Source organism: Trachemys scripta, chromosome 2 (genome assembly GCF_013100865.1).
Source record: "Trachemys scripta elegans isolate TJP31775 chromosome 2, CAS_Tse_1.0, whole genome shotgun sequence".
Classification (NCBI taxonomy): domain Eukaryota; kingdom Metazoa; phylum Chordata; order Testudines; family Emydidae; genus Trachemys; species Trachemys scripta.
Window position 1 is genome coordinate 261,166,968 of NC_048299.1, and position 23,010 is coordinate 261,189,977.

The 23,010-nt window shown below is 44.4% G+C and overlaps 2 protein-coding genes across 10 annotated transcripts in view; both read right to left on the reverse strand.

Annotated features, from left to right (window-relative positions):
* Positions 1 to 4,151, reverse strand: part of ZHX1 (zinc fingers and homeoboxes 1) — a 30,968-nt gene extending 26,817 nt beyond the window's left edge. For 6 of the 7 annotated variants that reach the window (XR_004644808.1, XR_004644809.1, XR_004644810.1 and 3 more), the window contains exons 1-2: positions 3,857 to 4,151; positions 2,590 to 2,720 (exon numbers count right to left, since the gene is read on the reverse strand). The gene's annotated coding sequence lies outside the window, so the exon portion shown is untranslated. Of the gene's footprint in view, positions 1 to 1,528; positions 1,716 to 2,589; positions 2,721 to 3,856 lie in introns of those variants that run through there. The other variant, XR_004644813.1, reaches the window with a different exon arrangement.
* Positions 4,152 to 8,544: 4,393 nt separating this feature from the next.
* Positions 8,545 to 23,010, reverse strand: part of ATAD2 (ATPase family AAA domain containing 2) — a 98,937-nt gene continuing 84,471 nt past the window's right edge. For all 3 annotated transcript variants that reach the window (XM_034763559.1, XM_034763558.1, XM_034763557.1), the window contains 3 exons: positions 20,352 to 20,485; positions 12,646 to 12,774; positions 8,545 to 8,748 (listed from right to left, as the gene is read on the reverse strand). In XM_034763559.1, the coding sequence (XP_034619450.1) occupies positions 8,695 to 8,748; positions 12,646 to 12,774; positions 20,352 to 20,485 (317 nt within the window). In that variant the 3' untranslated portion in view covers positions 8,545 to 8,694. The remainder of the gene's footprint in view (positions 8,749 to 12,645; positions 12,775 to 20,351; positions 20,486 to 23,010) is intronic.

Here is a 23,010-nt window from a genome sequence, read left to right on the forward strand (position 1 = left end):
CGGGGCCGGGATCCGGGGGGTGCGCTGGGCCGCCGGGGCCGGGAGACGGGGGGGGTGCGCTGGGCCGCCGGGGGCCGGCCGGCAGTGCTGGGCCGGCCGGGGGCCAGGGCCGGCACCCCAGGGCCCGAGCCGACCCAGGCTGGAGCCGCCGGGGGGGCCAGCCTGGGCCGCACCTCCTCCCCCCACACCCCCCCTTACCTGCTCAGGCTTCCCGCGAATTAAATGTTCGCGGGAAGCAGGGGAGGGGGCGGAGACTTTGGGGAGGGGGCAGGGGGCGGGGCCGGGGCCAGCACCCCGTGGAGTGTCCTCCTTTTGGAGGCACAAAATATGGTAACCCTACACAAACCTGATTCATTATATGGAACATTATTAGGCCCCATTCCTGCAAGGTGATCCCTTATGCCCATGCATAAGCCCCTGGGAACAGAGCCTTAGTTAAAAAGCTCTTTGGGGTACAGACTGTCTCTATTAGTTCTGTGAATCTGCACACTTTTGGAAGCTTTAACAATAAAATAATGATGAGGGTATACACAAATAGCAAAAATAAGAACATAAGGATTCAAGTTCAGGTTAATTTTTAAATTTACAGGAAACAAAAGTGTTCTTAATTTTCAGGTTTTAGTCAAGAACTACCATTATTGACCTTTAATAACATCTAGGTAAGGTTTGTAACATGCTTTGATGATTTAGAGTGCTATGCAACTGCCAAGTATTTTTATTTCTATTATTTTGGAAGGTGTCTGAATGTGTGTTCAAAAGCCTGTTTCTACTATTCCACGAACTGTGTTAATATAGTGCTCATGACACTTGCAGAGCAATGCTGGCTGGACCAAAGAAAGAAGACAATGCTATGCATGCTGTCTCATTCAGTTCTGTCCATCCATATTGACAGACATTACTTCCAGTCATCCATGTCCCATGACTCTCCTGAACAGTGATTACGAACTGTGAATTTGATCGGCAGCTTGTTCAACTCCCACTGAAATCAATACATATGGAGAGTGATCAGCAGGTTACAAGACTGGATCCTGCATGATGCAATTTTATAATATGAACATGAAACTAAGTTAAGACCCAAGTTCTTTAACGGAAGATCTTAAACAAAATTTGAATTTAGTTCTTTTGAGAGAAACAGTAATGTGGTACTTTATCACTACTCTTAACCATGGCACTTATTAAATAAACTAAAAACTGGCTAACTCACAGGTCTCAAAATGTAATTGTAAAATGGGGAATCTCATCATCATCATCATCAAGTGGGTGCATTTCTAGAGGGATCCCACAGGGATCAGTTCTTGGCCCTAGAGTATTTAACATTTTTATCAACGACCTGGAAGAAACCATAAGATACTTACTGATTAAGTTTACAGATGACACACAGATTGGGGGAATTATAAATAATGAAGAGTACAGGCCTCATACAGAGCAATCTGGATTGCTTGATAAACTGGATACTAGCAAACAACGTGTGTTTCAGTACAACAAAATGTGAAGTCATACGAAAACAAAGAAAGTAGGTTATACTTACAGGATGGAGGATTCTATCCTGAGAAACAATGACTTTGAAAAAAAGAGGTTGAGGGTGGATCATGACGCATAATTAGCTGAATGAGCTCACACAAAAAAGGCTAATGTGATGTATAAACAGGAATATCAAGTAGGGCGAGGGAGGTTATTTTACTTCTGTATTTGGCACTGGGGTGATCACTATTGGATTATCATATCCACTTTGGGTATCTACAATTAAAGAAGGATGTTAATAAATTGGAGAGGATTCAGAAGATCCATGAACATTTTTAAATGATTGTAAAACATGACTTCTAGTGAAAGACTCAAGGAGCTCAAGATGTTCAGTTTATCAAAGAAAAGATTAAGAGGTGATTTAAGTTAGGTCACAGTCTACAAGTATCTAATAGAAGGACCCTTCACTCTATAGACAAAAGGTATAACAAAGTCCAATGGCTAGAAGTTGAAACTAGACAAATTCAGACTAGAAGACAGACACATTTTTAAACAGTGATGGTAATTAACCATTGGAATGATTTACCAAGAGTTATGGTGGATTCTCCATCATTTGCAATTTTTATATCAAAACTTGGATTTTTTTTTTTTTTAAAAGATATGCTCTCATTCAAAAAGAAATTAATTCAGAGAAGTACTGTGGTCTGTGTTGTACAGGAGTATCACAGTGGTCCCTTCTGGCTTAGATCATCTATGAATCTACTTTAAAAAATTATTTTTTTGCCATATTAGATTTTGTAAAATTCTTGTAAACAAAACAAATTTTTGGTCTAAACTGTCTGTGGTTTTAACTCCTCTTCATCACGGTGCCTTTAAAAGAAGATTTAGATTGCACTTCATAGCTTTTGTCATGAAATTCGTGTTTCTGAATAACTCCAACATGCTCCCTGAGTCCTGGTGCTATTATTTTTAAAATAAGGGCTATTTATTTCTGGTTGCAAATCCATTTACATCCCAGTTTCTTATGTTTTAAATGACAAACAGAAAGGTAAACTGCTCTATCATTGGTATGACTAATTGTCCTCCCAGAAAGATTAAAGTGCTCAGAGGTAAAGCATAGGTACCTACCAGTTAGTGTTCACTACTGTAGGTGTTCCAACCCCTTTCAGAGGCCCAGCACCTTTTCAAAGTATGTGGTTTATTGACGCTGTTTTGGATCTCTATTACTGTGCATCCTGATCTGGGGAAGAGTTGAAAATCTATATATCCCAGAAAACAAAAGTAAAAATGACATATCACAAGCTTTGCATGAAAACACTATATGTTCCATCTTTTCAAACTCAAACTCGTTTTACATTTTAAGATGATTAAAGAAAGCTAGAACTAGAACGGTCTGATCTGAGCCCATAACCACAATTAGTTAAATAAAAGACCTACACGGGTAAATACTGGCATATTAAAACAAACACATACTGGGACCCTCAAATTTATGAAAATTTAAAGTTCATTACGCTGCTTTTCATCTGACTTGTCCAATTTTCCTCCACCATTTGTGAAAAACAAAAAACATTCACAAGATCCTCTCTGCACAGCTGCCAAACTCTCATATTTGGACGTGGGAGGGAGAAGTGGGGAAAGAAGAAAATCTCCCTGGTTCTTCAGCAATTTTACAGCAGTTTAAAACAAAACAAAACCTAACATTACTTCACGATGAAGAATTTTACAGCGAATTCCCAGGAGATTAAAAAATCTCATTTGACTGGGAGAGATCATCAGGTTTGTACATTTCAAAACTGTAATTAGTTTTTAGGTACTGCTTCCGCCCGCCCCCCCAACACAGAGCCTTCAACTCTCCCAAAAAGCTGCCCCCAACAGTATTTAGGGCCTCCTCTAAATCACCATAGGGAGAATGCACAACATAGGTCTCATCAGCTGCAGACAAACAATAGGGAGGCGAAGGGTGGGGAGAAAAACACACTCAACCCCTCCCACTGCAAAAATCTTAAAAGTATCCAAACATCTCCATGAAGACACCCCCCCTTTCCTGTCTTTGGCAGTTAGGAATAAACCATAGGGGAGTTTTCTCCTTGCTTCTGGCTAAACCTTGGGGAGACGTCTCTTTCTTGTAACATTTCCCCACACTAATCCAGGGTGTGAGGAATTTGTTGATCCCAACACCCTTCTCCCATATTATAAGTGATTGAGAACTGAGGGGGGAATCCCTCACAAATTTCAGTTACAGAAGCAATGGCTGGAGATATGTGTGAATGTGTATGTGAGAGAGAAATACCTCCCAGCTTCCACTAGAGAGATTTCACTCAGTCTTTCTTTCACATACTCCAATCAGCCCCCTGCACCCCCCAGCTGAGAAAGCAACGAATGCTAAAATCCCTACCTTGAAGTGCTGCTCTCTGCCTCTCTCCCACTCAGCCTGTGTCAGTACCTCCTCCTCTTACTGCCTCGTCGCCATCTTGCATTTAAAAAACTACTGCACTTTTTTTGGGGAGGGGTGGGTAACTGAACTGTGAACTTTGAACTCACATAGCACTTTAAACCCACCCACCCTAAGCACACAGACCCTGATTTTATCCCTTAATTAAAACTACATTTCCCCCTGGACTCTATCTATGTTATGATCTGAGTGTGGGAAAAGAGTGTAGCAATAGGCAGTGTCTCTCTCTCTCTCTCTCTCTCACTCACTCACTCACCCAATCATACATGCATGCAGAGAGCAGGAGCAGCAGAGAGGGGAGGAGCTGCTCCAGCAGTGATACAATCTCCTCTCCTCTGCGTGTGAAGCTGGGGAGTGGTAGCTGCCACCATTTATAAAGCTGGCACAACAGAAGGCTGCCCTATGATTGGTTCCAGTAAGGTTCTATTCCAGCCATAGGGATCAAGGCAAGAGATTGCACAAGAAGGCTAGTGATCACATGGATGACTTCCACACATCTCACCCACGGAGCTGCTAAGCTAAGACCCAAGAGGCAAAACCTATCCGGTCCCAAGGCTGGCTCGCTCTCTCTCTCTCTCTCTGTGTGTGTGTGTGTGTTTTTCTCTCTCCTAGCTCTTCTCAGGTTACAATGTAGTTGTTTTAACTAAAGCAGCAGATTATTATAACTTTTTTTGTCTAATTTTCTTTTCACTATTTGTGCTATTTGTAAGTGTCTGAAATGAATAAATGCAATCAAGCCAATTGGATAGTTTCATTTTCCAATTTACATATTAGCAGGGTGCTGCAATGTCTGGGTTTCAAACATTTTTTTCTTTCTGTCTTGGAAACCCTAAAAAGAGTGGGCACTGCAGGTGACCTTCAAGGAGGAAAAAGAATGGATCTGTGCTCTTTTTGTTTCTTTATCAGTAGAGCTGGAGCAACAACTATAGTGAAGTGACTTACCACTTTTCCATTATAAGACTGTTTTCAGTTACTTTACCACATTTCAGCTGGTTGGGCAGAAATGTCATATGCCCGGCATCTGCCTCAGAGTGATTTTTGTTGTTGTTGTTAACATTTCAGAAAAACTGGTTCAATCTTTCTCAGAATGAGGGGAGTGATAATTGTTTTTTTCACCTTCTTTCCTAATTCATCACAAATGGATAATGCCTGTCAACTGTGGGATTCAGAGGTGGGCCAGTAGTGTTGCTGGAGGCTCCAGGACTCAGCCAGGGAATGTTTCTATGAACAGGTACTGAGTGTGATCTTGTCCATGAATGGCTTTAGATTCATTACTTGCAACCTAAGCCTTGCTGTCTTCTAATAGCCATTTAAGACTTTGGGTGCAGCAGGTAGAAAAAAAAGGCAGTCTTGCACAGGAATTGTAAGCTCTGATAGACACTCATTTTGTCTGGTCATATTGAGGATTGTGTTAGTTTGGGAAGAAAATGCATCAAGATTTCCGTGGAGATCCAGCTCCAGATTTTTTCTTTTGTTAGGGGATTAGTCCCTTCTTGAATACCATTGATGTTGAGAGAGACCAACGGATTGCTATGCTGGTTTTGACAGTGAGGGATGAGGTCTCTTTGTATTCTCCACTACTAATTTCTCTGATGTTTCCCCAAACATCCTCAGACCTGTGCATTTGGATGCACATATGACTGGTTGCTACTGATTTAACACAGCTTTCTTGTAGCCTCTGAGGTAGAAGCCATCCCCCACTGCCCATTACAAAAAAGATTTTACCACAATATGAACCTGAGGCCTGTCATATTCAAAGCAAGGATATATCCCCTAAATGATAAGCCACTTGTTTACCACCAAGTAGGTTTTCCTTACTAAGGCCATGTTTACCCTACAATCTTTGGTGGTCAGTTATGTCAGCAGATGGCTGCCAAAATTTTTATAAGTGCTTTCTTCAGCACTGCAAGTACTCACCAGGAATGCTTGGGTAAATACAAAGTTGATGCACCACAGGTAGTTATCCCAGTGTGCCATGCACTGCTGCATGGTACAAATACCTTTGGGGATAGAAATGACTTGCCTAGGAATGTCCAGGGAGTAAGGGGTCAAGTTCCCAGAATGCAACTTTCTCCATCCCATAATGCCACCCATATATCATAATTACTGTGCCTTTAAAAAAAAATCCACATGGCACTTTTTGGTATAGGGAGCTATACCTATCTCATAGAATTAGAAGGGACCCTGAAAGATCATTCAGTCCAGACCCCTGCCTTCACTAGCAGGACCAAGTACTGATTTTGCCCCAGACCCTTAAGTGGCCTCCTCAAGGATTGAACTCACAACCCTGGGCCAATTAGCAGGCCAATATTCAAACCACTGAGCTATCCCTCCCCTGCCATCTTTGCCAGAAGCAAGGAGCCAACAGAGATCTGCACTATCATCATGAATGTTGCAAATACAGGATTCACAATGCTCTTGTATTTACAGACTTGCAGGAAGTACTGCAACAACAGGGGTATGCCAATTTCTTCTAGGACAGCTTGCTAAGGGACATAGCGAAAACAATACAAGGCTGGTGTTGGCATTCATGGAGCACTTGCAGATGGTGGTGCACCATTTGTGGGTTTGAGAAATGAGCACTGACTGGTGGGATCACAACATAATGCAGGTTTGGGATGACAGGTGGTGGCTGCCGAACTTTCCAATGTGGAAGGCCATATTCCTGGATCTGTGTTCAGAGCTTGCACCAGCTCTCCAGTGCAAGGGCACCAGAATAAGAGCAGCATTGACAGAGGAGTGGTGATCACACTCTGGAAACTTGCAACACTGGACTGCTATTGGTCAGTGGGAAATCATTTTACAGTTTGAAAAGCCACAGTGGGGGCCAGTGTCATGCAAATATGTCTGGCCATTAATCTTCTCCTGCTACACAGGACAGGCAGTGTGAAGGACATAGTGGATGGATTGTAGCAATGGGGTTCCCAAACTGTGGTAGGGTGACTGACAGCATGCATATACCTACTTTGGCATCAGCCCACTTTGCCACAGAGCACATCAACCGAAAGGGCTACTTTTCCATGGTTATGCAAGGGTTGGTGGATTGGGGAGATTCACTGATATCAATGTGGACTGATCAGGGAAGATGGATGAAACTCCTATGTTTAAGAACAAAGGACTGTTCAGAAAGTTGAAAGCAGGACATTCTTTCCTGACTGGCAGATTACCATTGGTATTGAAATACCAACAGTGATTCTGGGGGACCTAGCCTACCACTTCCTCATGAAGTTGTACACTGGCTACCTCGACAGCATCAAGGGAAGAGTCAGCTACCAGCTTAGCACATGCAGAATGACCATTGAATGTGTTTTTGGAAGACTAAAGGAATGCTGTCAACGTTTACTCACACTATTGGATCCTGGTGAGAAAAACATCCCAATGGTTATAGTTGTTGTTGTGTCCTGTGTAATATCGGTCATGCAAAGGGGGAAAGCTGCTGCTCGGGTGGAGGTAGAGGGGCTTTGAGCAGCCAGACACAAGGGTCATTGCAAGAGCCCGATGTGGAGCTATGCAGTTGATGAAGGCTTTGAAAGAGCACTTTTAACAGTCACCTCACTAGTGTTCTCTGCTGGACTGTTCTCTGGGCCTGAAGCTTTGGGTGCTGTTAGTAATTGAGCATTTATAAATATCAGACCGTTTTACTGAAGCTCTGAAGCTTGCTGTACATGGTCAGTTGCACATAACAAAGGAGAGCTCCTAGGTGCACTCAACAAGGTGGAAAATCAGGAAAAAGGATTTCAAAAATATGCAGGGGACTTGGGGAAATGGCTTCCAGTCTCCGTGACCCCTGGGCAGTGGAGTTTAAAATTGTGACCAGAGTGGTCACTGTCGCAGGGAACGGGGGCATTGTGGGACTGCTGCTACAGGCTCAACACAGGTCATGCACTGTCTACATTCGCACAGAGTTGACCTCAGTAGGTCAACCATAGCTCTATGTCATTAGGGAAGGTGGTTTTACTTTGTCACCATCATGGGGTGCTTCTGCTAGCCAGAGACAAATTTTAGCGCACAAGTAGGTTGATACAAGGCGACTTACGTTGAGCCAACTTTAGAGTGTAGACCAGGCCTAACTGTAGGAAATGTCTATAGTTGAGGCTTTGAAATTTCTGGGGGTGGGGTGTGGGTGTCTTCACTTTATGTGGCCTATAGGATCTTTGGAAAAGAAATCCTTTTCGGAAGGTGTGAGGTCTTTCACTCGTACAGCTACTGCTGCACCAAACTTAGGTTTCCAAAACCTAGGAATTTTTGTTGGTTTTATGTAATGCTTTTAATATTTGGTTTTATCCAGAAATCTCTATTTAGATCTTATAACATCCTCAAAGGAGGTGCTACGTCAATTTGCAAGCAAATCTGCGACTGGCCCTTTCTGCTTGTGCATTACACAACTCCTTAGTTACATAATCAAATATTTCTCAATTTTTTTTTTTTTTTTACAATTTTAAATACATTTTTTCATGTTTTTGTTGCCATAATTGTACAGTATATCTTAATTGACTTATGCAGCTCTTTGAGTGAACACATGTGGGAGGGGACTGCTGGGCAGACTGATCTCAATAGACCAAAAGCCCTCTTGCTCTTCCAGTTTACTATTTATCATACTAAAGGTAGCATAAAAAAACCCCACAATTAGATATAAGCAATGTAAAGCCTTTACTTGATCTTGTCTCAATATATTTTAATATATTTATACATGTATATGCACTCTGATATTAAACTATGCACAGGTAACAAAGGAGCATAAAATTAAAGTAAAAGGTTAGAAAAGTAGAAATCAGTTAATTTTAGATATTATGATCTTCAGTTTGCTTGAAGATTGCAATTTCTTTTTTCATTTCCTGAAAGAGAACAAAAAGCAACAAGCATAAGTGTAAACTGTTGGAAATCCTATTTTAGATATATATATTTTTAAAAAGATTTGTCAAATATATACAACAGTTAGTGATATTTACAGATTCAGCTAAAATAACTATAAGGAAAAAAAAGTTACTCACCAGTAACTGCTTTCTCCAAATGTATTGCTTTTGCATATCTACACTGTAGAGTTATGTGCCCTCCACATGAGAGAGACAGTCCTTTCTGGACACATTCACATTCAGGATTCTAGAATCAATGGCATAAAAGCCACCTAACTGTCCTTTCCTCTCTAGCTTCAGACACATCCTTACATATCCAAAATAAAGGGAAAGATGGAGAGTCAAGGGTTGATCTGCAGAGGCAATACTTTCAGTGACCATGCAAGCAACCAGTTATAGGTAGGACACAACCAGAGCTGAAGGAATTATTCTATTCAGATAGTATTATTCCCAGATATTCTGCCTCTTGACACAAGAATAAGACAGAGCTTTCCCCTTGCCTGTTCAACCACCACGTTTTCCCAAATAACACTAGGGCAATCTGCACTGCCTTTCCTTCTTTGGATTAGAGGAAAACATAAAACAACCCCCGATAGCCCTAAACTCCAAAAGGTTTGTGCATTCTGCATTCCTTGAGCCCAATGCTCGAAACATATCACTATGGATGGATTCTGGGTTGAGAATGGCATCCATTTCAGGACATTGTTTGGATCCAAGGAAGCCACCTGCATTGTTGCACAATCAGAACAGAGGATCTTTTCTGATCATCAGATGCGGAAGACTGGATTCTGGATGACCAGTGTGTGGAGAAGAAAATCTTTCTTTTAAGAGATGTAGAAGGATCAGCAGAGCAACTGGAGCCATTCATAGATGAACAGCTCAAACACTAGGACAAACATTCATGTATTTTGGCTCTAAAGACTAGATTTCAGACCACTTAAGAGTCTCAATGTTGGAATTGCCTGATGAGCAGAAATCTTCAGGAGGCATCAAAAGTCCACAAGTCTGGCTGAACATGAAGTCTCTTCATGAGAAAGAGTTTGAGAATCATGCTCTCTGTGTAGTTACTGTAAATCTGCACAGGCAGAAAACAGTCTTTAAGAAAGACATTAAAGATGTTCAAGCATTGGACAAGTTAGCCCAAAATTTTGAGAGCGAGTGAGAGATCGTTTAGTGGAAAAATGGTTACCTACCTTTCGTAACTGTTGTACTTTGAGATGTGTTGCTCATGTCCATGCCAAGTAGGTGTGTGCGCGCTGCATGCATGATTGTTGGAAGGTTTTTCCCTAGCGGTACCTGTTGGGTCAGCTGTGGAGCCCCCTGGAGTGGCGCCTTCACGGCAGTGTATATAGGTCTCTGCCAACCTGCCGCCTCTTCAGTTCCTTCTTGCCGGATACTCAGAGAAGGGAGGCAGGTGCGTCTTGGAAGGACATGAGCAACATGTCTTGAAGAACAGTTACGAAAAGTAGGTAACCATTTTTTCTTTGAGTGATTGCTCATGTCAGTTCCAAGTAGGTGACTTCCAAACAGTCCCCTGGAGGAGGGGTCGGAGTTCACTGAGTTGCAGACTGCGGCAGTGCTCTACCAAATGTGGCATTGTCTCTAGCCTGCTGTGTGATGGTGAAGTGAGACGTAAAGGTGTGAATAGATGACCACGTTGCTGCCCTGCAGGTATCCTGAATGGGGACCTACGCTAGGAACGCTGCAGATGAAGTTTGCACTCTCGTGAAGTGCACCGTCAATGTTGGGGTTGGTATCTTTGCCAGGTCATAGCACGTCCTGATACAGGCCGTGATCCAAGAAGAGATTTGTTGGGATGAGACTGGCAGTCCTTTAATTTCATAGAGTATCAGGATTAGAAGGGACCTCAGGAAGTCATCTAGTCCAACCCCCTGCTCAAAGCAGAACCAATCCCCAGACAGATTTTTACCCCATATCCCTAAATGGCTCCCTCAAGGATTGAACTCATAACCCTAAGTTTAGCAGGCCAATGCTCAAACCACTGAGCTATCCTGCCCCCCGTCGGCAATGGTGATGAGGAGTTGCATTGGACTTCCTAAACAGCTTTGTCTGCTCAATGTAAAAAGCCAGTGCCAGTCTAACATGTAGGGAATGGAGCATGCATTCCCTGTCATTAGCAGATGGCTTTGGGAAGAACACTGGTAGAAAAATATCCTGATTTGCATGAAATTGTGCAACTACTTTAGGGAAAAAGGCCAGGTGCGGCCACAACTGCACATTGTCCTTATAAAACACTGTGTAAGGGGGCTTAGACATTAAAACTTTGAGCTCAGACACTCTTCTGGCTAAGCCCTAAGAAACACCACTTTCAAAGAGAGAGAAAGCAGAGAACAAGTTGCTAGAGGTTCAAAAGGGGGCACCCCATGAGCCTTGAGAGGACCAGGTTAAGGTCCCATGGAGGGGCTGATTGCCGCACCTGTGGGTACAACCTGTCTAGCCCTTTAAGGAAGCATCCAACCATGAGGTTAGAAATACTGACTGCCCCACTGCACCAGGTGGAAAGCTGAAATAGCAGCCTGGTGCACCTTGATTGATGAGACTGCCAGCCCTAGATGCTTTAGGTAGAGTAAGTAGTCCAGTATAAAGGGGATTGAGGACTGCAGCAGAGGAGTACCCTTCTGTGAGGACCAAAGAGAACCTTTTCCACTTGGCCAAACAAGTGGCGCTAGTGGAGGACTTTCTACTGCCAAGGAGAACCTCCCTAACCACATTGGAGCACTGGAGCTCTAACAATTTAATCATGGAGTTTCCACATGGTGAGGTGGAGAAACTCCAGGTTGTGGTGCTGAAGACAGCCAGGGTCTTGCGTGATGAGGTCTGGAATCATGGGCAAGGTCATGGGCGTGTCCACCGAGAGGTCCAACAGCATGGAATACCAGTCTTGGCGGGACCACGCCGGGGCTACGAGAACAGTGATGCCTTGTCCTGCCAGACCCTGAGGAGGACCTTGTGGATGAGAGGAAATGGTGGGAACGTGTACAGCAGGCGCCCTGTCCACGAGAGGAGAAAGGCGTCCGCTTTGGGGCTGTGATTCAGGAAGGAGCAGAACTGCTGGCACTTCCTGTTGCTTCATGTCGTGAACAGGTATACCTGGGGAGATCCTCACCTCAAAGATATTGCTGACAACATCCGGTTGGAGAGACCATTCGTGGCCGTGAAAGGATCTGATAAGGCAATCAGCCAGTTCGTTTTCTGTACCCAGCAGATACGACGCCTCCAACTGTATCGGGTGCTAGGGGAAAACCTTTTGACGATCGTGCTTGCAGTGCACGCACACCTACTTGGAATTGACATGAGCAATCACTCAAAGAGCAAGAGAAACGCCCCTTTCTGCTCCATGTCTAATAAAGTAGATGAATCCTTCATGAACACAAACCTAAACACTACCCACAAAAAACAAGCTTAAATGACTATACTTGCAAAATAATAAAAGATTAATCTGCCACAGGGACAAGCTGGATTTTGTGCCTGCACAGGCAGGCTAAAAGAGAGGAAATAACAGAGTGGGGGCCCTTTTTGTATACTTTTTGTTCCAAAATGCTGGCTCTGAAGAGTACATATGTGGTTTAATGTTTTGAAAAAAATTGTGTGGGTGAGACTGTCTCCATGTTCAATTTTTTTGTCTACTGAATCTGCAAACAATTGTGCGAAATACGATGGTGGTTTTGTGATATGGATACATGTCCGTTAGACTGAGATCAATAATTTATTTCAGACAGGCTAAGATGTGGAGAGATTAGTGAAAATGAAACAAGATAATCTTTACATCAGGAATACTCAAATATCAGTTTTATAAGTAGAATGCAGTTGATTATTTAACATTTAAAAAAGAGTGATTTAATATTTAAATATGTTTACCTGTATTAATTTGGTCTTGTCATAGTCTTTGCGATGTCGATAAATACATTGGCTGAGTATTGCATAAAGTTTTTCCAAGTGAAATATATTGTAGTCTCTACTTTTTTCGGTGACAATCTTTAACAGTTTCTGGGGGGGAGAAATGTATACATTTAAAATTGTGTTAAAAATCTGCATAGGCTTTTGACAATCTGAACATATATAATAAAGACAAGACATTTCAATGGCAAAATAACTGGGGACTTTTGTATCATTAACAAAAAAGTAATACACAAGAGAATAGTTTTCAGAAAGAATTGAGCTATGCCTGTTAGTGTTAAGCAAAAATAGTTATTTTTTTATACTTCAGAGAAAAAGGAAGCTGAAAATTCTGAGCCAGACCAGCAATAGCACAACACTGTCATGTGAGAGATTACTGTTACAAGTTAACTCTTCTCCCAGAACAGCAGGAAGTGACTCTTAAATGACTAAGCCATTCCAGCAGTAACTACATCTTGCCTCACTTGACAAGAGGAATGGATATTGAAATGCAGTGCCTTCAGGAGTGGCTGTCAGGCCATAAGATGCCCTTAAGTTTCATTCACCCCAAGGAAATATAGCCAGATAACCCAGAGAATCAGTGGGTTGGGAGACAAAAAAGAACGAGGAGTACTTGTGGCACCCTTAGAGACTAACAAATTTATTTGAGCATAAGTTTTTGTGGGCTAAAACCCACTTCATTGGATGTATGCAGTGGAAAATACAGTAGGAAGATAGATATACACACACACACACACACACACACACACAAAACATGAAAAAATGGGTGTTGCCATACTAACAATAATGAGAGTAATCAATTAAGGTGGGCTATTATCAGCAGGAGAAAAAAAACTGTTGTAGTGATAATCAGGATGACCCATTTCCAACAGCTGACAAGGTGGTGAGAGTAACAGTAGGGGAAAAAGGGAAAAAACATTAGCATGGGGAAATAGGCTTGAATAAAAACTGGGAGCGGATGGGTCACTACACAAAGTAAAACCTAATTTAATGGTGTCTAGTTTGCAAATTAATTCCAATTCTGCAGTTTCTCATTGGAGTCTGTTTTTGAAGTTTTTTTTGTTGGGAGTATTGCGACTTTGAGGTCTGTAACTGAATGGCCAAGGAGGCTGAAGTGTTCTGACTGGTTTTTGAATGTTAAAATTCTTGACATCTGATTTGTGTCCATTTATTCTTTTGCATGGAGACTGTCCGGTTTGGCCAACGTACATGGCAGAGGGGCATTGCTGGCACATGATGGCATATATCACATTGGTAGATGTGCAGGTGAACGAGCCTCTGATAGTGTGGCTGATGTTATTAGATCCTATGATGGTGTCCCCTGAATAGATATGTGGACAGAGTTGGCAATGGGCTTTGTTGCAAGGATAGGTTCCTGGGCTAGTGTTTTTGTTGTGTGGTTGCTGGTGAGTATTTGCTTCAGGTTGGGGGGCGGTCTGTAAGTGAGGACTGGCCTGTTTCCAAAGATCTGTGAGAGTGAGGGATCGTCCTTCAGGATAGGTTGTAGATCCTTGATGATGTGCTGGAGAGGTTTTAGTTGGGGGCTGAAGGTGACGGCTAGTGGCATTCTGTTACTTTCTTTATTGGGCCTGTCCTGTAGTAGGTGACTTCTGGGTATTCTTCTGGCTCTGTCAATCTGTTTCTTCACTTCAGCAGGTGAGTATTGTAGTTGTAAGAATGCTTGATAGAGATCTTGTAGGTGTTTGTCTCTGTCTGAAGGGTTGGAGCAAATGCGGTTGTATCTTAAGAGCTTGGCTGTAGACAATGGATCGTGTGGTGTGGTCTGGATGAAAGCTGGAGGCATGCAGGTAAGTATAGCCACAGACTTTTCCAGGGGAAAGGGGCTGAGACTCTTCAACTTGCCCCATTTGGTCTGCTCTACTGTGGAACAGGAGATGACTGAACAAACAGAAGCAGCTCAGTTAGGTGGCGTTCCCATTCAGGGCTGAAAAGCCCCAGCAATTTTGGTCCCTCGAAGAGGAGCAGAAGGAGGAAATAATTTTCTCACTGCTGCATCACCCCCCAAAAAAGCTTTAGAAGCTGGGATAGCAGTGGTAAGGCTGTGAAAATGTGCGCATGGTCGTCTGGGTGGCTCGTACTGTGTCCTCGAATGAGGAAGCCCTAAGGAAGCAGTCATCCAAATATGGGTAGATAACAATACCCAGTGTTTGCAGGCATGCCACTATGACAGAGAGAACCTTGGAGAATACCCTGGGTGCGGACGAGAGGCTGAATGGGAGCACTCTGTACTGATAATGATCCTGGACAGTGATGCTGTAGGAGACAGTCTGGCAGACTCTCAAGAGACACTATATGCCCGCCCAAGGATCCCAATACAGCCATTGGTGGGGGGAAGGGGAAGGACATAGGTGGTGGAGGTGCCCAAAGAGGCCTGTACCTTGACTGCAGGTCAGCTTGATGGAACTGATGGCCTCGGTGCTGGCATCTGCACCAGTCTCTGTGCCGAGGTCCGAACCCGCCGCAGTGCCACGTGGTGGGAGAAGGTCCCTGGGCAGTGGAGGAGCACGCACTTCCGAGGCGACGGACCGGGGCCCTCTGGAGTAGGGACAATGGGCCTGATGGCACTCCCGCACGGTCCAGAATGGCCACTTTGCCGACCGCAGCACCACAGGGGGGGCTTGACCTGTCTCCTGCATATAGCAGCACTGTTCTGACCAATGTCAGCTGCACCTCAATAGTAGGACTCCACCTCTGAGTCCAATGACAGACTCCAAGCATGGAGACCATGGCAGTGCCCAGTGGGACGGTGTCGGGGAATGGTGCCAAGGGGAAGGGGACAGTGCCGCGCTCACTTGAGGTGCTGGAGGTCTGTCTCGCCTGGCAGAGGACTGCCGTGCAGTCATAGCAATCAGGTCCCTAGCCGCCTTGAATGTGTCTGGAGTGGAAGGGAGCTCCAACTCCTCCACTTGACACACTAACAGGGGAAGCCATTGGCACTGGACTCAATGGACACCTGTGCTGGCCCAAAGTCACCAGTGCCACCTCCTGAGAGGTGAGCACCAGGTGCTCCTGCATGGGACGTACATCGTTAGCGGTTTGTCCCAGCTGCTCTAATCGTGGGCGAGCGCCCTCTATAAGTCTTCTTGTGTCTCTTGTGAGGCACCAGTGAGTGCAAGCATACTGTGCTGCTGCTGAAGATGCGGACTTCGATGCCGGGGAGGGACAGCGTTGAAGGTTTCTATGCATAGAGTTTCCTCGGTGCCGTAGCCTCTCTAACCAAGGCCGCTGCACTCCAGATGTGCAGAGTGCTGGGTCCAGCTGGCCCGGGGCCGGTTGGGGAATGAAGGGCTGCCTCCATGGAGGAGTTGCTTAAGCCTGAAGTCCCTTTTCTTGTTTCTGGGGTGGAATCCCTTGCAAGTCTTGCACTGATCTGTTTGATGGCATTCCCCCAGGCACTTCAAGCAGGTGTTGGGAAAACAGCCCTTTGGCATCAGTTTGTGGCAGGTCCCGCGCAGTTTAAAAGCTTGGGATCGAGGCATGCCCTGAACTCTAAGAGGGGGAAATAAATGTGGGGGAGGGCCCCAAACACTAACTAACTAACTGAACTACAACTAATACCATCTAACTATTTACAGGCTGGAAGAATAAAAACCACTAGGGGAACACTTGCCGAAGCAAGAGAAGAGACACTCAGCTCCAATGACCATCACTGGCGGTAAAATGGAACTGAGGAGGCGGTAGGTTGGCAGGGCCCTATATGCGGCACCATGAAGGTACGACTCCAGGGGGCACCTAAACTGACCTGACAGCTACCGCTAGGGGAAAAACCGTTCTAACAACTGTGCACATGGCACGCACACACCTACTTGGAATGGACATGAGCAATTACTCAAAGAAGAACTGAAGGTTAAAACAGACCACTCTGATTAGCCCAGAGAAGCTGTAATGAACCTCATTGTTCAAGCTGTGCATGTCTCCATCTGACCTGCTTGGCCAGATTCCAGATGAGAGCCCCGACTCCTTCCAGCAGCCAACTCTTATCCCCCACTTCTCCAGTCCTTTGTTCTTGAGCTGATGAATGTTGCTTAGCTCCTCTGCAGAAAGGTGTGGAAATCTATATCCCCACCTATGTCTCTTAGCCTGAGCATAAGAACAGCCGTACTGGGTCAGACCAAAGGTCCATCCAGCCCAGTATCCTGCCTACCGACAGTGGCCAATGCCAGGTGCCCCAGAGGGAGTGAACCTAACAGGTAATGATCAAGTGATCTTTCTCCTGCTGTCCATCACCACCCTCTGACAAACAGAGGCTAGGGACACCATTCCTTACCCATCCTGGCTAATAGCCATTAATGGACTTAACCTCCATGAATGTATCCAGTTCTCTTTTAAACGCTGTTATAGTCCTAGCCTTCACAACCTCCTCAAGCAAGGAGTTCCACAAGTTGACTGTGCGCTGTGTGAAGAACTTCCTTGTATTGGTTTTAAACCTGCTGCCCATTAATTTAATTTGGTGGCCCCTAGTTCATATATTATGGGAACAAGTAAATAACTTTTCCTTATTCACTTTCTCCACATCACTCATGATTTTATATACCTCTATCATATCCCCCCTTAGTCTCCTCTTTTCCAAGCTGAAGAGACCTAGCCTCTTTAATCTCTCCTCATATGGGACCCGTTCCAAACCCCTAATCATTTTAGTTGCCCTTCTCTGAATCTTTTCTAATGCCAGTATATCTTTTTTGAGATGAGACCACATTTGTATGCAGTATTCAAGATGAGGGTGTACCATGGATTTATACAAGGGCAATAATATATTCTCCACCCCCTTTTTAATGATTCCTAACATCCTGTTTGCTTTTTTGACTACCGCTGCACACGTCTCTGAAGAAGTCTTCAGAGAACTATCCACAATGACTCCAAGATCTTTTTCCTAATTAGTTGTAGCTAAATTAGTCCCCTTCATATTGTATGTATAGTTGGGGTTATTTTTCCCAACGTGCATTATTTTACATTTATCCACATGAAATTTCATTTGCCATTTTGTTGCCCAATCACTTAGTTTTGTGAGATCTTTTTGAAGTACTTCACAGTCTGCTTTGGTCTTAACTATCTTGAGCAGTTAAGTATCATCTGCAAACTTTGCCCCATCGCTTTTTACCCCTTTCTCCAGATCATTTATGAATAAGTTGAATAGGATTGGTCCTAGGACTGACCTTTATGGAACACCATTAGTTACCCATCCATTCTGAAAATTTACCATTTATTCCTACTCTTTGTTCCCTGTCTTTTAACCAGTTCTCAATCCATGAAAAGATTTTCCCTCTTATCCCATGACAACTTAATTTACGTAAGAGCCTTGGTGAGGGACCTTATCAAAAGGCTTCCTGGAAATCTAAGTTCACTATGTCCACTGGATCCCCCTTGTCCACAAGCCTGCTGAGAGAAAACAGTCCTTTCCTCCCTTTTAATGGGTAACAATGCAGCATATCGGGGAAACTGAGGCACACACAAATATTATAGAAAATTTCCACTTCATCACACTTGGCATTATTGGTAAAATCACATTTAGCTAGAAGAATCTGATAGTTTCAGATCCTGAAATGGAGGGAGATGGAAGAGAAGGCTTCTTCCTAGGAGGTTGAGCTGCTTGTGTCCCTTATTAGACAGAATAGCCTTTGGGTGTTGCTGCCTTGTTCTCTTGGTAGCTGCTTGTATCACCAAAGAGTTAGGTAGTGGGTGCGAGAATAAAACGAAGTGGATGGAACAAAGTAATGCTTCTTGGCCTTCTTTGCAGTGGGAGCACAAGAAGCAGAAGTGTGCCACAGAAGCTTTGCTGGGTCCCTGATGGCCTTGTTGACTTGGAGGGTCATCCAGCTGGGAGTGAAAGGCTGCACAAAGTCCAGCAATTGTGCTGAGGCTCCTGAACTTCCACAAGATGAATCTGGAGCTCGGACACCACCCTGTGCAGGAGCACCTCCTACTGTCTGAAGATGAACTAACTGCCTCATCCAGTGAAAACGATGAAATTGTCGGCAGAGCTGGCTTGCTTTCATCTTCTAAATACTCCAACGGGCTGGTTGGTGTTGGCCAGGCAATGGTAAATAGGGCTCATGTATTGATCCTGGGTGTCTAGGAAAGGGCTCCCATGGCCCTCAGCAGTGCCAGTACGAGAGATCAACTGGCATGGGAGAAGGACCCCATAGCACAAGGTACTACCTGTCCCTTGCCAATCATGTCTGGCCCAAGGCCCAGACCCAGATCTTCTAAGGGCTTAGGTGCAGGGCCGCCTCTACCTGCTGCTACAGAGATGCCTGAGGCACTTCCGACTCATGGGAAGAAAAGGTTGGATCCTGGATTACTGGTGGGACTGAGAGTAGCAATGTCTGCATACCGAGACTGGCAGGTGGGATGTGAGAACAACCTGCATCCTTGGGATAGCCTCTTCCTTTGGAGTAACAATGACCCGGAACAGAGATGGTTCCAATAGGAGAGATGAATGAGGACGGGGAGAACAAAAATGTTCTCTGGAAGACATAGGCCTCAGGCTGTGCTGGGATGAAGGGAGAGTCCATTGGTGGACCGTCGGATCCGAAGCTTCTTTGGTCAGAGTAGAAGTCGGATCCATCTGGGGCCACATTATAGGCACCACGTTGACTCTAGATATGGAAGGGAGCACCAGAGGCTGTTTGTCCTTAGCTACTGGAACTAGTGCTGAACTGACAGATCTGTATCCTTGAATGCCACTTTCTCCTGCTAAAAAGATTTATTTGTGCCTAAGTCCCTAGTGCCCACGTGCGCAGGCTCTCCTGACTTTGACATGGCCAGGAAGAGATCCTCTTTCTTCTGGGCAGTCTTTGAAGACTGTTTATCCCTATGCCTATGAATGTGCCCCTTAATCTTATGGGAAGCCGCCTTTTTAGGCTTAACAGTCTTAGCCGCCGTCCCTGCACTTGTGCTTAAAGGGGCACTGACTGCTTGATAAGATTAATGTACCAGGGATTGGGGGTGGGGGGGAGGAGAGGCGGCCCTGGCCCCGATCTGACTGGGATCGCATTGCTTTCTCCATCAAGTAATTAAGCCTTGGTTCCTGACTCTCTCAAATTCTGGAGAGGCATCAGGCCGCCTTTTATGTGCTCAGTTTGGAGTACGAGGACAGCTATGGTGCATGTATGGACCAACGGCCACCGCTTACCAAAAATTCAAGACTCAGGAGCATGGTGCACATGCATACCCAAGTATGAAATAAACATAGGGACCATCACTCAAAGAAAAGTTGTAACATCATGTTTTGAAATAAATCAATTAAGTACATATTACCACCTTATCCAAACAAACTTGGTGTGAGAGAGAACTGGAGCCTGAAGCTAATTTACTATGTTTTGAATGCATTCCTACCAGAAATAAGATCTTTATATTAGGAACCTAAGTTTAAAAAGTTTCATGATCATAGTAAACAAACACCACTAAAAGCTTTTAAATATGTGGTTCCAAAATTTAACAAGTCCTTTTATGAATTAAAATCTGGACTGTAACTGATCTTTTCTAGGATTTAGTGGAAGGCAGAAATAGAAGGCCACCACCATTTTCATCAGGGAAAAAGTAAGAGCTATAATTATCTCAATCTTCAATTAACCAATGACAGTTATAGCAAGTTATTAGCTTATTTAACCCTACTTCAGTGTTCAGAAAATAGAAAGTATACATACTTTAAGATCTTCGTAGTCCACAATAAGAGGGGAAGCTGGCTCAGTGAGGATCTCTATGGCTTTCTCAGCACTGATGAGCTGCTGCTGTTCTACTTGAGAACGTCTACAACGGGTCATACGAAGTACGCACACATCTAGGATGAAAAATTAAACTTTAAAAATCAGGATTTCTGTCAAATTATCTGGATTAATTCATAGACCAAAGATCCAACAGTTCTGTTGAACTAGACTAGGATGTCCTCTCTCTCTGGAGTGCCAAAGGCAGGGCTTCAAAATGGAAATTGCACTGCCCAGTGATTTCCTGTTATTGGCATTTCCCAGTTTGAGATGTTTGGTTTGTGCTTCTTTTCCAGTACACACAAGAGGCAGTGCAGACTTCACCATGCCATGTCCCAAAAAACCCTCTCTAGATGAAAGCATCTAAAGCTGTAATGAAATGCTAAAATCTTATTAGCTGATTAAGCATAAATTCTTAACTGTATACATGGATTTCAAAGCGGCTAATGTAAAAATCACTCAAATGGTTTCACAAATGGGAAAGACTGGGGAGAAAATCATAATTAGGTAACATTTATAGGCACACACAAATTACCATACTGAATCAGATCCACAGTCCATCTAGTCCAGTATCCAACACTGGATACTTCAGAGGAAGGTGCAAAAAAACTTACATGAGGCAGATGTGGGATAAGTCACACCCTCCCCCCCAATTAATCCCTAGCAGTTAAACGATTTAAATACTGGAGCATAAGGCTTTATCTCTTCCAAGAATTGTTTGCATTAACTATAACACCTCTGGATATTCCTATTATCCATAAGAGAGTGTCCAATCTCTTTTTGAATCTAGCTAAATTTTTGGCCTCAACAACATCCCGTGACAATGAGTTCTACAGTTTAATTGCATACTGTTTGAAAAAGTATATTCTTTCAAGATAAACAATCCCAGTCTCTACAATTTCTCTTTATATAAGAATTTTTCTATGCCCTTAATCATTTTTATCACCTTTTTCAGAAACCTATAGTCTATCATTTTTTTTTTTTTTTAAGATGGCGTGATCACCACTGCACACAATATTCTAGAGCAGTGTTTCTCAACCTTTTTGATTCCAGGGACCTGCTTGCTGCTTTTCTAAACTGGGTCAGTGAAATCTCAGGGACCAGCGCTGGTCTACAGACCAGTCGTTGAGAAACACTATTCTAGAGAAAGCAACAGAGGGTCCTGTGGCACCTTAGAGACTAACAGAAGTACTGGGAGCATAAGCTTTCGTGGGCAAGACTTGCATCTGAAGAAGTGAGGTTCTTACCCACGAAAGCTTACGCTCCCAGTACTTCTGTTAGTCTCTAAGGTGCCACAGGACCCTCTGTTGCTTTTTACAGATTCAGACTAACACGGCTACCCCTCTGATACTATTCTAGAGGAGACTGCACTGTTGAGTTATACAATATTTTCCATATTATTCTCCACCCCATTCCTAATACATCCTAATATCTTGTTTGCTTTTCTGACTGCAGCTATACATTGAGCAGAGGTCTTCACTGAGCTGTCCACAATGACACCCAGGTCCCTTCCCAAGTTGACACAATTAATTTAGAAAACTATAAGGTATACGAGTAGTTAAAAGTTCTGATGTGCCTCAATTTGCACTTGGCAAAATACGGTTACTCACCTTCTCCTAACTCGTGTTCTTCGAGATGTGTTGTTCATGTCCATTCCAACTAGGTGTGTGCGCGCCGCGTGCATGCCAGCCGGAATATTTTTCCCTTAGCAGCGTCCGTAGGGTCAGCCTGGGCGCCTCCTGGAGTCGCGCCATCATGGTGCCCAATATAGGGCCCTGATGACCCTTCACCCCCTCAGTTCCTTCTTGCCGGCTACTCCGACAGAGGGGTAGGAGGGTGGGTATTGGAATGGTCACGAATAACACATCTCGAAGAACAACAGTTACAAGGTGAGTAACCGTTTTTTCTTCAATTGTTCATGTCCATTCCAACCAGGTGACTCACAAGCCAAAGTTCAGGAGGTGGGGTTGGAGTCATCTACTGATTGGAGCACAGCTCGTCCAAGGCTGCATCATCTCCAGCCTGTTGTGTGATCGCATAGTGTGTCGTAAATGTGGACCACATTTTCACTCTGCAGATTTCCTGGGTGGGGACCTGCGCCAGGAATGCAGCTGAGGTGACCTGAGCCCTGGTGGAGTGAACAGTGATCGGCGGGGCGGTCACCTTCACCAGGTCATAACACTCCCGAATGCAGGATGTGATCCACGACGAGATGCGCTGGGATAAGACAAGAGGCCCTTCATTCTGTCCACCACTGCTACAAAAAACTGGATGAACTTCCGGAACGGCTTAGTCCTCTATGTCAGGGGTGGGCAAACTTTTTGGCCTGAGGGTCACATCGGAGTTGCGAAACGGTATGGAGGGCCAGGCAGGGAAGGCTGTGCCTCCCCAAATAGCCTGGACCCTGCCCACTATCCACCCCTCCCACTTCCCGTGGCCCTCAGAGCCCCCCACCCCCCCCCCCCCCCCCCCCCCCCGTCCCCCCCCCCCCCAACCCCCCCCTGCTCCCTGTCCCCTGACTGCCCCTCAGGACCCCCTACCCCATATCTAACTCCACCACTCCCCGCCTCCTTACCATGCTGCTCAGAGCGGCAGGACTGGC